This window comes from Echinops telfairi, unplaced genomic scaffold (genome assembly GCF_000313985.2).
Source record: "Echinops telfairi isolate 266 unplaced genomic scaffold, ASM31398v2 ScPeMD7_443;HRSCAF=831, whole genome shotgun sequence".
In the NCBI taxonomy this organism is placed as follows: Eukaryota; Metazoa; Chordata; class Mammalia; order Afrosoricida; family Tenrecidae; genus Echinops; species Echinops telfairi.
Genome location: NW_022104341.1, coordinates 83,571,388 through 83,588,331, shown reverse-complemented (window position 1 = coordinate 83,588,331; position 16,944 = coordinate 83,571,388). Strand labels below are relative to the sequence as shown.

Here is a 16,944-nt window from a genome sequence, read left to right as displayed (position 1 = left end):
AGCGGTTTCTAGATGAACCGTCAAAAGTTCCCAGAGCGGCTCCCCAGGACGGGCGGGAGCAGGGGGACAAGTGCCTGAGCTGTGGCAGTGAGCGGAGAGGGGATGCAGGGGGGACGGCTGGTTCTGAGGCACGCTGTGTGGGACAGAGGTTGTAAGGCCAAAGGTGTCAGAGGAGACGGCTGGTGAGTGGCGCTGCCCTCCAGAGGGAGCAGGATTAAAGGGAAGAAGCTAGGTGTTGACCCGGTAAAGTGGAGGGCCCTGGTGGTTCCCAAATGCCCATCTGAGGAACACACCAAGTGGCCACAGAGAGAACGTTGGATCACGCGTTTACAAACAAACAACAACAAACACTGATTCTTGAGCTTCCCTCTCCGCGTTAACAACTCCGAGGTGGTAATATTAACTAATTTTTTTTTTCTTTTAAATTCCCCAAATGCTTCTCCCTCCTCACTAGCTGTTAGACTCACTGTGCAGGGCAGTAGCTGCACGCCCGTTAGGAAGGAGAAAGGAGAGGTGGGAAGCCCCGTAGAGAAGCCCAAAATGGAGATTTCAGTTTGAGGTTCATGAAAGTCCGTTTGGATTTCAGGGCTTACGAAGGCCACAGAAGAGGGTCCCAGGTAGAAGGTGCCAGTAAGACAAGAAGGGAGGCCTAGGTAGAAGTCAGGAACACCTCCAATATTTAAGAGACAGGCTGAGGAAGAAGATGCTGCATACCAGACACTATTCACATCATTATTGCCACAAGGCCCCATGGCGAAGTGGTGCCAGCCAGGGGCTTGCTTGCCTTATTCCATTCCGTCTTTGCACACTGAGGGAGGCAATAGGACTCTCCTCGTAAAGACGATGGAACGGGGCCTCATGGTGGTGCTAAATGACTTATCTAAAGCCACACGCTGAGTAAAAGCTATTTACAAAGTGGGCATTTAAATCCAAATCCATCTAACTCCAAAGTCTCGGTTCTTCCCACGTCACCCACTGCCTCTTTAGAAAAAGAGCGCTAAAAGCAGTGGAAGGGAAGCAGGGGTGAATGAGGTGGTGAGAGTCAAGGGGCGAGTGTTTGCCTAAGAAGTATGTGATCCGCCGGGTCAGCTGCAACAGAGATTACTGACGGGAAGGACGGAAGGACAGCAGCAGAAGAAGTTTGGGTGAATTAGGGACTGGTGTCCCTTAGCAGGAAGAGGTAAATTGCAGCCGCCTGTCCGAGAAGGAACAGGGAATGAAGAGTGGACGTTTAGGTGTAAAGGGGACGAGAGGCAACGAGGAGCAAGCAGGAAAGCCAGGAGAGGGACAGGTCCACTTAACATGGGTGAGCTTCCAACCCTAAACCAAACCCGCTGCCACTGCCGTTCCATCTCATAGCAACCCTTGAAAGGGTTGTCCGGACTGTCAGCCATTAGCAGAGCAGACAGCCTCATCTGTCTTTCATCGTACAGCTGGTAGGTTTGAACTGCCAACCTTGTAGTTAGCAGTCTAACGCTTACCCGATGCTAAAGGAGAGGAACCAATGCATGGACAGAGTTAGAACAGGCAGGAACGAGGGACCGACTGGTTGGGTGAGGTTCCTGAGGAAGAGAAGGTATTAAGGCCATAGAGGAGAAGCAGGAGCCGCCGTGGCACAATGGTTAAGCGCTCAGCTGCTAATGAAAAGGTCAGTGAACTAGAGGTTATGTAGGAGGAAAGCATGTTCCAGTCTGCTCCAGTAGAGGGTACAGCCTGGGAACCGCACAGGGCCGTTCAAACTGCCCATCACTGGCCCTCCTTTCTAGAAGAAAGGGGTTGTGGGGCCAAGACCAGTGACCCACCACCGAGCTCCCTTCCTCCACCCTTCCAGGCCCCCAGCTGTCGGGAAGCCTGTTTTTCTATCCTTCCAGACCCAGCCTGCAGAGTAACCACCTCATTCTGTTGTCTGTCCTGTCAGTCGATCATCGGAGCCACACACCCCAGCATCGTGGACTGCGTGCTGAAGGTGCTGCGCACGATGCACCTGGAAGTGCAGTATGAAGGTAAGGGAAGCTGCTGCTCCAGGGCCCGGAAGGAGAGTCGATCTCCCATTCTTGGCACCCCAAGTTGTGTTGGGGATAGAACTGTGCTCCACTGGGTTCTCAGTGACTGAGTTTTTTTCAGAAGTGGTTTGCCAGAACTTTCTTCTGATGTCTCTGGGTAGACTTGAACCTCCAACCTTTTGATGAGCAACTGAGCACATTAGCCCTTTGTACCACCCAGGGACTCCTCAGAGGGTTGGGGCTTTCTCTTGGTCGCAAAGAGCCTTGTGGTTGAGGGCCCTGGAGAGCCGCAGGAGGCCAAAGATGCAGCCTCAGTACTGACCAGCAGGTTCCTGAGCAACAATTGTCCTATTCTGTGCTTTAACAGTTGTTGGAGTCTGCCCGGGTCCAGAGCGGCTTTAGATCCCAGTCATTCACGGTAGCTCCCTCTTAACAGAGACACCCTAAGGAATGGCTTCATTCTTCCAGGGAGCTCATTGGGTTAGCAGCAGTATGAAGATGGTTTCTTTGACTACGTGCCAGCCCCTTGCTGTGCATCATTTCACTCAGGCCTCAGAATCACCTCACGAGTCCAGAGCTGGCACTTGGCAGGTGTCTGACTGCTCAAATGAATGATGGAGGTAGGATTTTGGGGTGTTTTTGAGATAAAACCATGAAGCACCGAGAGGTTACGTACCTCTCTTAACTTCTAGGGTGACTTTAAGGGAGCCGTGGTGGTGTAGTGGTTACGGATTGGGCTGTGATCCACATAGTCAGCAGTTCAAAACCACCAGCCGCTCCTCCGGAGAGAGACTGGGCTCTCTACTCTCATGAGCAGTGACAGTCACAGAAACCCAGAAGGGGTCACGACGAGTCAGCAACAATTCGATGGCTGTAAGTGACAGGGTGGCTGTAAGGAATCGCGACAAACCTTAGCAGCTTGAAACCACGGTATTTGTTCCCTCACATTTCTGGAGATGAGGAGTCTGAAGGCAAGACATCAGCAGGGCCGAGCTCCCTCCAGATGTTCCAAGGGCCATCTGGCCTCCTGGTCCCATCTAGTTCTGGTAGGTCCGAGCCTGACCTAGCTAGTGTGTGCATAACTCCAGTCTTGTCTCCCCCTTCACACAGCTTCTCCCCTTCTCCCAGGGTCTCCCCTCTGTGTGTCTTTTATCAGGACACTGTCATTGGCTTGAGGACCTGCCTGGATAATCCAGGATGAGCCCCTCTGGAGATCCTTAACTTCATAACATCTTGTTGCTTCTTGGGCTCCAGGTTGGTTCTGACCCAGCAGCCCTGTGTACAGCACAACGGGATGCTGCCCGGCCCAGCACCGTCTTCACCAGTATTGTTGTTTAAGCCCATGATTAGAGCTATGATGTCAATCCATCTCACCGAAGGGCTTCCCCTATTTCACTGTCCCTCTGCTTTACCATACATGATGTCCTTTTCCAGGGGCGGATCTCTCCTAATTACATCTGCACACACCATTTTCCAAATAACATTACTTTCACAGGTTCTAAAACATGAACCTAGATTTGGGGGTCGGGGCATAATTCAATCCACTAAAGTGCCCTTTCCAAGTTTGCCCAGCCCACTTGATTCAAAGATCTCTCTGCCGGAGCACCTGTCTGAACAGGCAGCACATGGCAGGTGTTGCAGGTGTCCCTTCCTTCCCTTTCTCTGTGAGTTCAGAGAGGGGAGATACTGTTTGAACAGGAGGGAGCAAGGACAGGTTCAATGAGAACACGGCATTGGAACTGAGCCTTGAAAAAGGGAAGAATTTGGGAAGATAGAAAAGAGTGGGGGTGGGGGTGTGCAGCTGGGCATGGAATGGTATAATAGGTTCCCAAACATATTTGGCCTAGGCTAGGCAGGGTTCTCCAGAAAAACAAAACCAGGACACTTATGATATATATATATATGAATAGGTTTATATAGCAAGAAGGACTATGACAGCTAATTAGTCCATATATATATATATCCATATATATATATATATGGATAGGTTTATACAGCAAGAAGGACTATGACAGCTAATTAGTCCACAGATGGTTCAGTTCAACTCACTTTTGTAGAACAGTTAATCTACAGAAAGTCCTTCAATTCACTCAAGCTGCCAATCCAAGGTCAAGGAAGCAGACAATGGAATCTTCCCTCAGGCAAGACAGGCAGAGTGGCAGTGGTGTGGATGAGCAACAGTCAGTAGCACGGGAGCCTAGCGAAGCAGGCCCCAGGGAAACTGGATTGCGATGCATGGCGACAGGATCCACCAGCCTCAGGCTCAAGCAGCGTATGTGCCAGCAGCATGGCAAACCAGGCCTCGAAGGAGCCGCAAGCTCTAGCAGCGTGATCCATGGGTTGGCTCGGCCCACAGGTAGTGCAGCACACGGCTGAGGCAAAGAACAGCTCAAGCAGCAGGGAGGAAAAGAGAAGGGGGCAGGCCTTGGAAAGCCATGTATCTCGTTGCCCTCCAATCAAGCTGCGACCCGATTACACTCCACATACATGTACCTATTGGCCTAGTTGGCACAATAAACCTGACTATGACAGGCCTTCTGCCTCCTTTTTAGAAAAAAAAATTTACTTAAAAGTTTTAAAATTAAAAACGTTTTGTACGTTAGCCTATAATCCAGAATGAATGTGGGCATCTGCTTTTGCAGCCTCCTCCCATCATTCCAGGGCCCCAGGACACAAAGGTGTGGCCGTAGGAAGAGCAGGATGAGTCTGGGGAATGACACATAGATTCTTTGGAAGATGCTTACATAAGAAACCCTGGAAGGGTAAGCTGAGAGCAAACGAAGACCTTGAATGGCAGATAAAGTAGTTGGCGCTGTCTTGGTAGGTAGCCCTGAGCAGTGAATGGCAGGGAAACAGCAGTGCTTGGGAAGAGCAACTGGGCAGGAGGGTGCCTGTGTGGGGAAACGAGGATGGAGGCCAGTGGGGAGAGCTATCCTTTAGTCCGGGCACCAAAATAAGAATGTGCTGGACTCCCTGGGTATTGGGGCACCAGAGAAGAGAGAATGGGTAGGATGGGAACTGCCCGGGTGGGGATGAGATGGCTTATGGCAGAGGAATGGGCAGGGCCAGGAAGGCCAGCCCAGGGAGGCCCATTGAGCAGCAAAGGCCTGCACATCAGTAAGGAGAGAGACTGTTCTGTGTCCATAGTGAGAGGCCGAGCCAGGGTCCAAGAAGTCTGAGAGGGGCGGAGGTAGGAGACAGGTACAGGACTCAGATATGCAAGTGATATTCCGGGACAGGGCGGCAAAGGTCTGCAGGCTTGCTTCCACCCTAAGAGGCGGTGTTGGACTGGCATGTCCGTCATCTCGGTCCCTCAGCAGCGGTACCATCTTGCATTTGTTTGACCCCTGCAGGAGCGTGTGGGTCTTGTTGGAAGTAGCTGTGTGGAAATTACTATTGATTGCCCGCTGGAGCAGAGGAGCCCAGCTGGGGAGGAGTTTCCAGAGAAGGGATGGAGGATGGGGGGGCCTAAGTAAAGGTCAGACCCCGCGGCAGGGGATTGTCGCTGGCTTTGGAGCAAGGGGGCATCCTGGCAGCAGAAGCATATGAAGGGGTTTTAATCCAACCACCCAGAGAAGAGTAAATGGGGCGATGCTAAGACCCCCGTCGTCTCCTGCCCACCCCCTACTGACCCATGGACCGCTGCTTCAGCATTTCTTGCCTAAGGCCTTCCTGATCCAGCCTCCACCTCCCTCAAAGTCAGCCCTCTCTCAATCCTTTCCCCCACCCCAATACCCCCTTCTACTGGAGCAGCGGTCTCCGAGATGGCAGCCGTCCGTTATGTAGACTGGGCACAGTTTCAGCAGCTGCCGTGGCGCTTATCCTTGTGTCCTGAGCACAGTCCCTCACACATTACTAGGGCCTCCGTACACGTTTGTGGGGTGACCGTGTGTAGTGACTTCTGCACATCACAGTGGCTGGGTGACCACTTGCCTCTCTGCCCTTCTCCGCAGACCTCGGAGCGTTTCCAGGCCAATGACTGACTCTGTCTCTTCTCCCAGCTCAGGGCCTGGACTGTGATAGGTGCTCAGTAGAAATGGATCGACGAAATTAATGGGGGGAATGGCTTCGCCTCAGGTACACTAACGAAGCATTCCAGAGTGGGAATGCCGTGGCCCTCCACCTCTGCCAGCCTCGGACCCAATCGAGAACCAGGCTGCACTTCGTTGGCAGAGGCAGAAGGCACACGAAGCTCTGTCACCACCTTTTTGGTGTAATGTCCGCACCTGTGGTGACAGTGCACCACCGAGCCTCCACGCAGTTTCAGATACGCCACACTCCTAACAGGCGCTCAAGAAACATCTGCTGAATGCATGTCTTGTTCTTTCACCAAGGAGTGAGGTCTGACTCCTAGTGACTCGATTGGACGGAGTAGAGCTGCCCCGTAAGGATTTCAAGGCTGTCAATCTGGGGAGGCAGACAGCCACGTCTTTCTTCTGCCGAGCAGCGGAGGGGACGACCTTTCGGTGACCACTTAGCCTCTGCACCACCAGTACACCTCGAAGTTGCTTCCAAATACAATGCATGCGCATGCAACGGTTGTCCACCAGGGGGAACCAGCCGCACGCTCGGAGGAGTTGGCGTTCAGAGAGAACAGTTGGGGCTTAGAGAGCAGCAGGCGATCCCAACACATCGCCCACGAAGCCACCCGGACTCCTCCATGCACCTGCAGGGGAGGGCAGGTCTGCGAGGTGGCCCCGGCAGTGAGTGACCGGAAAGGACTGGAGGCGAAGGTCTCGGTGTTTGAGGAGGCCAGGAGGATGGCAACCTTTGGAGGAGAGAGGAAGCCCGTGACCAAAAGGAGTCGGTGAATGACAGTGATGAGCGGAGTCAGTGGTGACTCGTTCAATGGACTCACCTTCAAAGGCCAGGGTTGCTTGGTTGGTTGAAGAAAAAGAATGTCGACTACCCATCTGTGGTGTGCCCAAACCTATATCAAGCACTAGGGTTTTCTTTGTGCGTGTTTGCTTGTATTAAGAAAGAGGAAGGGGAATGGTATGGTGGGGGGTGTACCAAGGATAGTCACTCTGCCCCCCATACCGCCAGTGGGGTAGAGGCAGTACTGACAGCCTTTCCCTGAGAAGACAACAGCAAAGTGGCCTTCTCAGAGAGTCTAATGAAAACCGGAGGTGGAGAAACGTGGGGTACCTGCTCATTGTTTCCTCTGCAGCAGGTGTGGGTGGTGGAGGAGGCAGCTGATGGCCTCACCTCCTCCTTCCTCTTCCCCAATCGACCAGCCTGCCTGGCATGTTACACATATGTTACACACATGTTACACACCAGTCTCCCGCTTCGGCCACAGGCCACCTCTGAGGCTGATCCTCCGACTTGGGTCCCTCCAAGGCTGTCTCCTGGGTTTGTCCTCCCCCTTGTTCTCTGCAGGAGCCCCTCCACGGATGTGGAAATATGCTCTGTACCCCCACTCCTCATTTGTTGCCATGGTTAGGTTCCAAAGAGCAGGTCATTCGGGGAACATCAGCGTCGGTGAAACTTCAGTGGCCAGATGCTCTGCAGGCTCCAGGAGTCAGACTGTGGCCTCCAGGGACCGCTCCCTGCAGCCTGCAGCCTGCGGATGCAGTGAGAGGACTGAGAAACCATGCAGGTTCATGGCCCGAGCCAAACAACCCCCACAGTCAAGCCTTTTAACATTTTTCCTCCTTTAACTTTATTTGCGTCTAAGACTGGGGAGAGGGGTAAATGTGAGGGGTCAAGAATATGGGGCTCAAGCAAATTCTCTTATTCAAAAACCATGGATCCTTACCTGGCTTTAAGGTCATTGAAGTAGGTCCAGTTGTGAGAATTTTTGTTTTCTTTACACTGCAGTGTAGTCCACGCTGAAGACTGTGTGTAGTCTTTATCTCCATCAGTACGTACTGCAAGTCCGCTTCATGTGCGGCAAGCTGTTGTGTCACCCGTGTATCACAGGTCAATATGCCTTCTTCCCGTGCTGATGCCTCGTGCTGCTTCATATAGCTCACTCAGCGTCTTGGATGATTTGCTCAGAGTACAGATCAAATCATCTGACCCTGACATATGCCGTTCCTGATCTTAAAGCACACAGTACCCCCTTGTTCTGTTTAAATGACTGGCTCTTTGTCTGTGTACAATGAAGTGTTCTAAAGTTCCCTTCTTGTCGTTTTCCATAATTTTTTATGAGCCACCCAGTCAAAAGCCCTGATAGTCTCTGCTTTCGGCCAAGATCCACCTGACACCAGCAATGCTATTCTCTATTCCACGGCCTCTTCTGGACCCCGCCCGAACTTCTGGGAGCGCCTTGCTGATACATGCTGCAACTGTTTTGTTTTGTTTTCCTATCTTCAGCCAGATTTTGCCAGTGCGTGATAGCAATGATGTGACGGGATCACCTTTCTTTGGAGTGGACACAAAGACGGTGTCTCTTCTAGTCAGCTGGCCCGGCAGCTTGTCTTCCAGATTCTTGGCATAGGTGAACGAATGCTTCCAGCATTGAAACGTCTCAGTGGGTAGTCTGTCACGTCCTGGAGCCTCGATTTCTGCCAGTGCTCCGCGCGCATCTCGGCCTGCTTCCTTCAGTACGTCAGTTCTTGATCATCTACGACCTCCTGAAGTGGCTGAATGTCCACCGCCTCTTGGGGGCCGTGACTGTATTCTTCAGCCCTCCCCCTTTCGAGGCCTTCTACATCGTTCCGTATTTTGCCCATAGACTATTTTAATATTGTCATTCAAGGTTTGGATTTTCCTTCATTTCTTTCAGCTTTGAAAGAACTTTGAAATTCACCTGTCATTCTAATGCTTTGCTTGGCCATCTTCTCATCAGCGCTTTTAACTCCACTGCCGCTTTCACTCGCCTTCGCTATGCTACGTTCAAGAGCAAGCTTCAGTCTCTGCCGACACCCACTTTGACTCTACGTTCAAGAACAAGCTTCAGTCTCTGCCGACACCCATTTTGACGCTACGTTCAAGAGCAAGTTCAGAGTCTCTGCCGACACCCACTCTGACTCTGCGTTCAAGAGCAAGTTCAGAGTCTCTGCCGACACCCACTCTGACTCTGCGTTCAAGAGCAAGTTCAGAGTCTCTGCCGACACCCACCTTAGTCTTTGCTTTCTTGCACTTTCAATGGCCTTCCGCTGTCTTCCTGTGTGGCGTCCCTGATGGCATCCCACAATGCAGCTGCCTCCCCACAGTCCTAGCTTTGAGTAATAACGGGGCAGGAAGGCCCAGCTGGAACTGTCCCCTGGAGTGCAGACTCCTCTCAGCTTGGTGGCTGGGCCCCAAGGGGAGGTCCCCGGGAGTGGACATTCCAGAACATGTCAGAAGCTACTCGGCCTTTTCTGGCCCAGCCTCCAAAGTCCCACAGCATCGCCTCCTGCCCAGAGTCCAGGGAAGCCCATAGATGCCACCTCTCAATGAGAAGATTGAAACTCACTGAGAGGGGCGTGGGGACAAGCCTCCCTCTTTCCTTTTTATCCCCCTCCATGAGTAATGTCCACTCTCACTGCCCTCAAGTCAAAGGCAACCTTAAAGGACAGGGCAGAACTGTTCCCTCGGGTGCCCCAGACTGTCCATCTGGGGGCGCACAGATCAGCTGGGGGTGTCAACTGCCAGCCTTCCAGCGAGCAGCCCGCCACTTAGCCCACTGCGCTCCCAATAGTTTCTAGAGAGACATTTGTCCGCTGGAGCAGGTTTTCATCGAAGGACTCCTCCCTCACGTAGGTGCAGGCCCGCGGGGGAGGGGCAGGGCCAGCGCCTGGTGTCAGACGCTATGGGAAGCACCTGTCCTTCTGGCTTTCTTCAAACTCAGGGGATGGAGGAGGAATGGTGCACCAGGTCCTGGCTGTCAGGAGACGCCCGCTGTCCGTTCAGATTGTGTTCTTCCTTTGAAACAGAACTCACCCAGCAAAGGGAAGCCACTCCTCTGCCCACTGATTTCTGGGGTTTCTCTCCAGGAACGAAGAGTGTAGAATTCCTCTGAATGAGCATCCCATTTAACCTAAAAGGTCCAATATACAAGTGAAAGCAAGGCACCTCCAGAGCGGGCCTGCTCTCCATTTATCATTGCATTGAAGTGAAAAACAGCAATTTCCTCCCAGGGAGAGTTGTGATTCCAGGAATTAGTGGCAGGCAGGGACTTAATCATGACCAGCAGTTTAAAGCTGCAGAAGTCCTCTCTAATTGGTCTCCCTCCTCAGAGAAATCTCAAAGCCAGAGAAAGCATTTTTGGAGGAAGAGATTAATTGATTTGGGTGGGAATTAAAAAAAACATATCTATGATCTATATTATATCTATACTAGGACGTTTTAGAAATAAATTATTACCTTAGGAACATACCAATGACTGTGTATGACTTAATTAGACGCAAGACCAATTCACTACAAATCAATCTGCCACATGCGAGCTTGCCAAAAATCAATTGGCCAAATGACCGATTTGCTGAGTAGCCAGTTCACCAAATGACCAATTTACAGAAAACATGCTTCTTCAAATCCGTGTAAGTTTATAGCAGTTCATATCGGTTGTATTGGTAGGGCCTCAGAGAGCTGGAATTTCCGAAACTTCAGACCAGCCTCTGCCCCTCGGCACCTCTGGCCCTTGGCCTCGCTTGCTCTGCTCCAGTGTCCCTGTGCCCTCGTCCCCTCTTCTCAAGGAGGGGCAGTGCAGGCCATGCAGTATGGTGACCTCCAGCACCCCCTCGTCCAGCCCCAGCTCGCAGCCATGGCGGCTCCAGCGTTCCTGGGACAGACAAATTCACTGTCCTTCAACTGCTGCGATCAAGACAAAAGCCATTATAGTCCAACTCTACATAGATCTACAAAACTGTTAAAATCAGTCCATCAATATAGTTACCTATTGCTGCGTCATAATAAATCACCCTACAATGTCGTGGCTTAAACCGTTATCTCCCTCCCTGCACTAACACAATAGCATCTTTGAGAGATGTTTAGTACAGAGACACAGTGGCCTAAGTGACTAAACTGGACAGACAAGGCTTTGAATGTGTGACTTCTCTCCCTAAACCCACCTACGGTAATGAAGAGGCTGTGGTGGGGGACAAGACTCTAATTGTTAATGTGCCTGCCTTAGCTGCTTGGTTTGGGGGAGCTAATTAAGGTTAATCCTAAGGCATGTGATTTATTTAGGCATTACTCACAGACTTGATTTGCTTTTCAATGATGTAAGCTTTTCATTCATTCACTTAGCAAGCTCAGGAGGCACTGAGCTGGCACTGCGTGAATCATGGCGCGTACAACCAAGTCCCTGCCCTCATGGAACTTTGCTTTAACTATAAAAACAGCTAGCCGGCCCCAATAATAGTCATGGTAACTAGGAAACCACTGCTAGGGCCAGGCCCTGTTATGAGTGTTTTCAGCACCCCCAGTTAGCTCAAAACTCCAAATGGCTCCACAAAATGAGTGCTGGTGTCACTCCTAGCTTACAGAAGAGGCAACCAAGGTATGGCGTAATTAGCGAACCTGCCCAAACCACGGGTCTCAAGATTAGGTTCTCTCAACTGCATGGCCCTCACAGGCACAGGGAAATATGACAAGGTCTCATTTTAAAAACCGCAGCTGTTGCCCCATGAAGCCTTGTGTCCTTGCTCACCTCTGCTGTGCTGGCAGGGGGGTCGCTTCAGCTTCCTGTGGTGGCCGAGGACAGCGGTCCTGTAACTTCACCGAATGACAGTTATAAGACTCTGACACTGAAAGATCGTTGCACATACAAATCTTTCTGCTGAATATTGTTAAAGCTATTTCTTCACCGTGACATGAGCACCAGGACTTGGGATTTGTTTGTCTGGTTTTGATAGGACTTCCTCGTGGAACATTTGTCTGTAACTTCACAACTTTCCTGGCCCTCAAAGCCTCTGCATCCGGCCCTTTGCTGTACCGTCTCCCTTTGGTACAGCCTCGGGGCCGGTCCAGAGCATCAGCACACTGGCTGGTTGGACTGGCTGCCACTTGCTCAGGGGCGCAGGTACCAATGGAAAACACCCTGTACTACTCTTCGGTCTAGCAATAGGTAGACAAAGAAATGTGCATATTTTTTATATTTCGGCATTGGGCTTTAAATAGGATGTGGCCAAAGAAGTGGTGAAAAGTACAAGAATCAAGGATAGAAGGTAATTAATTGGTCAGGGAATTGTCTAGCACTGGTCTGTTCCTTACAAAAGCGCAAACTGCCCGGGCCCATTGGCATCGTACGCTACAGAAAAAGGAAGCTAATCTCTAAATGGGAAGACACTTCTCACACCTGTCCACTAGGTGGCAGTGTTGTCTGATGGTGCAGAGGAGGGCGTGAGCCCACTAGATTTTTATTTTTGTTTTGTTTTTTAACTTATTGTGAATTAGGTGAAGGTTTATAGAGCGCTCATAATTTTAGATTCAACAATTCATACACGTTAAGATTCAACTCATGCGTTATAATCCCTTCAATGTACCTGTGCTTCCTGTGTCCGTTCCTCTTTCTTCCCAAACCCTCTGAGCAGTGTCCTGGGGGAAATAAAGGCTGCCCTTTTGATCTGGAATGGTTGATTATTTTAACAGAGAGGTGAGTTCAGGTCTAGGCCTAGAGGATAACTGAGGGTCCTACCAACCTCTAGCCAACCAGTAAGCCTGCTCTCTTTTATTATTTTGAATTCTGCTCCACATTTTGTTCCCCCACGCTACCCAGGAGCCTCTACTGTGATCCCTTCCAGCGCAGCGAGTTGGTGGTTGGGTCTCACCTAGCTCTGGTCTCGGGGCTGGGGAGACGGAGGTTTGTGTGGTCCACTCGTGCATGGGACTCGTTGTTCTCATGTGCCTCTCCATCGCCGTCACGCTCCTCTCCTCGAGACTGGGAGAGACCAGTGGGCATGCCTTGGCGGACTTAGACGAACTTTTAGGTCCCCGGTCACTACTCACCACATTAGGACATAGAACACTGTCTTGGTGAACTACGTTATGCCAGTCAACTGTGGTGTCCCCAAAACCAGGGCCCTAATCCCTCAGCCCTGGAGTTTTCCAAAGCTCTAGTGTTACTAAAGGAGCCCTCACGGTGAGTTTGATTGCCATCCAGAAGGTTGGTGGTTCAAGCCAACCAGCAGTTCCATGGGAGAAAAAACGAGGCTAGCTGCTCCGATAAAGATGTACAGCCTCAGGAATGCTATCCAGCTCTGCTGAGTCCAGAGCGGTGCCTTGCTGCTTGAGGTCAAGTCGGTTCTGACTCGCAGGGACCCCACGCGTGCAGAGTGGGACTGCTCTGTGGGGCCCTCGAAGCTGTGACCTTGCAGAAGCTGATCGCAAGGCCTGTCTTTCAAGGCACCGCTGGGTGGATTGGAACCGCCAATCTCTCAGCTAGTGGTTGAGCTCCTCATTGTGCATCACCTACAGGGTATTCCCAAAGCTCTAGGAGCAAATGAGTTTAACCACAAACCCCAGCCGTGCTGTGAGCGCCGTGGGAAAAGCTGTGGAACAGCCGCAGTCCCCAGGTGCCCTGCCCTCTCTAAGGCTCCTCGGCCAAGAGAATGAATGGCACACCCGCTCCAGCTCTCTTTTCACTAATGGCCCCCAGGGGTGGAAGTGACACGCTCCTCCCAGCTGCCTGGTTTACACTAGCACCCAGCAAGTGCGCACCAGCATCTGTCAGATAAATGGGTGGGGCTCTGCCGAGCTGCTGCTCAGGGTCATGGGGCCTGGAGCACTCCAGTCTTCCCTGCGGCCACACCTTCCTCTTTGAAAGGCTCCCAGTGGCCCTCCCCAGGCCCAGGCTCCTGCTGTTCTGGTTTGCTAAAGCTCTGTTTCCTTGAAGGAGCCTGGCGGCACATTGGGCTGCTGACCACAAGGTTGGTGGTTCAAGCCAACCGGCCTCTCAGGAACGCTCTAAAGGGTCACTATGAGTCAGAGTTGCCTGGACCGCAGTGAGCGGTGCCTTCCTAGTTCTCCCCTGGGTTCTTCCCGTTTCCCTGGAAGCTGCTTGTCGGTCTTTTGTACGTCTCTATCCCCGGGTCCATTATGCTCTCTCTCAAGAGTAAATCCTAGGTCATCTTCTCTCTCTTCATTCTCTATGCTAATTCACCCACTCCCGGTGCTTGAACAGGAGAAGCAGGAAGAGCTGACATTATCAGCCGTTCCCCGGGGAGGCCGTTCCTTTGTGTCAGAGTACAGCGCTACTCCCAGGAGCTTCCCAGGGCCGATATTTCCAGAAGCAGGTCGTCGCCAGAGGAGCCTCTGGAGGGACTGAACCTCCAACCTTGCAGTTAGCAGCTAAGTGCATTAGCTATTTGCACCACCCAGGGACTCCACCATTCATAAAGCACTGGTTACTGCGCTCGCTCGCTACCTGTTTGGTCCCCACAGGCCAGTGAGGTCGGCCCGATGGTTATTCCAGTTCTGTGGCAGGTGGGGGACAGATGGCCAAGGGCTTTTCAGCAGCTCAGGTCTGTCCCCCCCTGTGCTCCCCTCTGCCTTCTTGGCTGTCTTCCTGGGTGACCGCTGGCATCGCATACCAACCTTGTTCAGAATGGCTCTCACCCCCTGACATTTCCGCCTCCCACCTTTACGTCTCCTGGGTCCCAGTCTCCATGGAAAGCACCCAGTCGCCTGAGCCAGAACTGTGGGAACCGGGGCCCAGAGATGCAGAGTGAGCACCTGCTGCGGGGCAATGGCGCCAGGAGACTTGCTCGGAAGAGGCTGCCGCTGCACCCCTCTGCTTGTGGGCACTCAAGAAGACGAGGTGCGCCTGTACCCACACACCCGCCTGGCCTCCCCACGTGCCCATGACCTGACATCAGAGGTGCTGGCTCCGAATAGGTCGCCCTAAGGGCAGGGGCTGTGTCTCAGCAATCCTGGCAGCCAAGCCCAGGGCTCTGGCCCGGAACACTTGCTCCCTTCCTTTGTGTTGGATAAACGAATGAATCAATTGGTGGATCCAAGCCTGCTTACAGTTGGGCGTCATCAACACCACAGGCTTCTGGCAATGCTGCCAGAAGCTGTCTTCTCTTGCCTCTTGTTTTTGGAATGAGTCTGATACACTTGATCACTGGAATAATTTATAAAGAGTTGTGACGGGGCTGTGTTTCTGTGGCGACATTTGGGCAGGAACTAGCACTTTTACTTTGTGTGTAAACAGGGACAGCGATGAATGTTAAAGCACAATTGGAAATGAGACAGTGAATAAATCTTCATTTTCCCAAGGAGCTCCAGGTGTGGCAGGTACATAAGTAATGACGGCCCAAGCACTTAGGGCAGTGAAGAGGCAGAAGCGGATGTGTGTCTCCTGGGTATCTGATGGCCCGATGTGTACAGAGAATGCTGTTGGTAATGAGGGACCGCCCATAAAATCGCCTTCATCTATTCACTTATATGTAGCCTGAGTGTCCCCCTAGGAAGGACTGGCAGGAAAAGCTGATCCCAGACTCAGGCAGGCATCTTCTTGGGGACCCTGGCTTCTACCTGGGAAGAACCCAGCTACTAACCAGAGATGTGCTGCTGCTGGCAAGGCCAAGTGTAGCTGGGCTGTGAGGAAGCATCAGCCGCTGGGACGCAGAAAGCAAGCTGCAAGAAGAGGGGAGGGAGGGTTTCAGGAACCCCTTAAGGGAAAGACTGGGGACTTCAGACTCCAGCCAGTACAGGCCATGGCCCAGCCCTCAGCATCCAGGCTGCAGATTTGTCCAGGTGGGGAAGCCAGGGCAGTCCCTGTGCTTGGCACCTTCCCAGGACTGGTCTCTTTCCCTCCACACTGTGGCTGTCCCCCTACTTCCAGATGAAAACCAGACGTTGGGTGCAGAGTATGAGGAGGTACCCCCCAACAAATGGAATTACGGTAGGCAGGGCAGTGCTTTCATAGTACACATTTTTTCCCCACTAGGCAAGCATGGAGCAATTCACTGAGTTAGTGCACCCAGTGGCATCACCTGGGAAGGTTCTCTCTGGTCACAGTGAATTTTTTCTTTTTTCTTTTTCTTTTTTCATAAAAGAAATTTCACATACACACACACAAAATTTCACTTGAACCTCGTTTTTTGTGATGGCTGGTTTAAAAGAACAGCATGCGGCTGTGAAATTTTGTGTCCTGATCAGACAAAAATGCTGCAGAAACTGTTGTGATGTTAAACACAGCTTACAAGGACAGCACTATGGGACAACTCAAGTTTACAAGTGGTTTTTTCATTTCAAAAAAGGTGATTGATGACAAACCTTGTTCTGGACATCCATCAACTTCCCAAACATGCAAATGTCAAAAATAGTGCATTTGGAGTTTGTTCCACCAGGTCAGACTGTTCATCAAGCTTTCTATTTAAAGGTTCTGAAAAGATTGCCTAACAGTGTGCGACAAAAAACGCCTGATTTTTGGCATGTCAGGGTAGCCAGCCCCTAGCACATCATCATGGGTCCAGTAGGCACAATTGTACCGCGATAATAAGTAAAGATGATAGTAAAGTCATAGCATGAGAGAGAGAAGAGAGACTGAAATAATGGAGTCAGACACATTTCCTGGTAGCCTCACTTGGTGGTCTACGTGGAAAGAGATATATGTAATGCTAACCAAGGCTTTCATATTCTCTGGGGACATGCAAGCCCCTAATTACAGGTGAGGACATATGTCACAGGAAGGGGTTGTGCTATAGGTAACACAGTCATGGGAGGGGGTGATCTAGGGGTATCCACGCAATAGGAAGAGGAGGGATTGGGGGTACACAGGTGGCAAGATGGGCGGATCCTAGATACAGGACGGCAGCCTAACCTGGATGTCACTGAGCCGGTTTGACCTGTTCCCTGGTTTAACTGATAGAGCCCATTATCAGTAGGGTGTGAACTCCACCTACAGGAACCAAATCATGACTGCAGGCCTGTCCATTGTCCTTAACAGCAGGGAGGGGGGGTCTACCATAGTGTGGTGACTGACTGCCTCCAGGGAGGATGTCTGTAAGCATCTGACCTCCCCCCATATGCTAGCAAAAAGCCCCTAATGTTTGGCATGTCTTTG

The 16,944-nt window shown here is 51.6% G+C and overlaps 1 protein-coding gene across 1 annotated transcript in view; it reads left to right on the top strand.

Moving 5' to 3' along the window:
* The window catches only part of ARMH1 (armadillo like helical domain containing 1), a 63,195-nt gene that overhangs the window by 35,347 nt on the left and 10,904 nt on the right, over positions 1 to 16,944 (top strand). Inside the window, exon 7 of the mRNA XM_004699694.2 lies at positions 1,919 to 2,003. Coding sequence (XP_004699751.1) covers positions 1,919 to 2,003 — 85 coding nt within the window. The remainder of the gene's footprint in view (positions 1 to 1,918; positions 2,004 to 16,944) is intronic.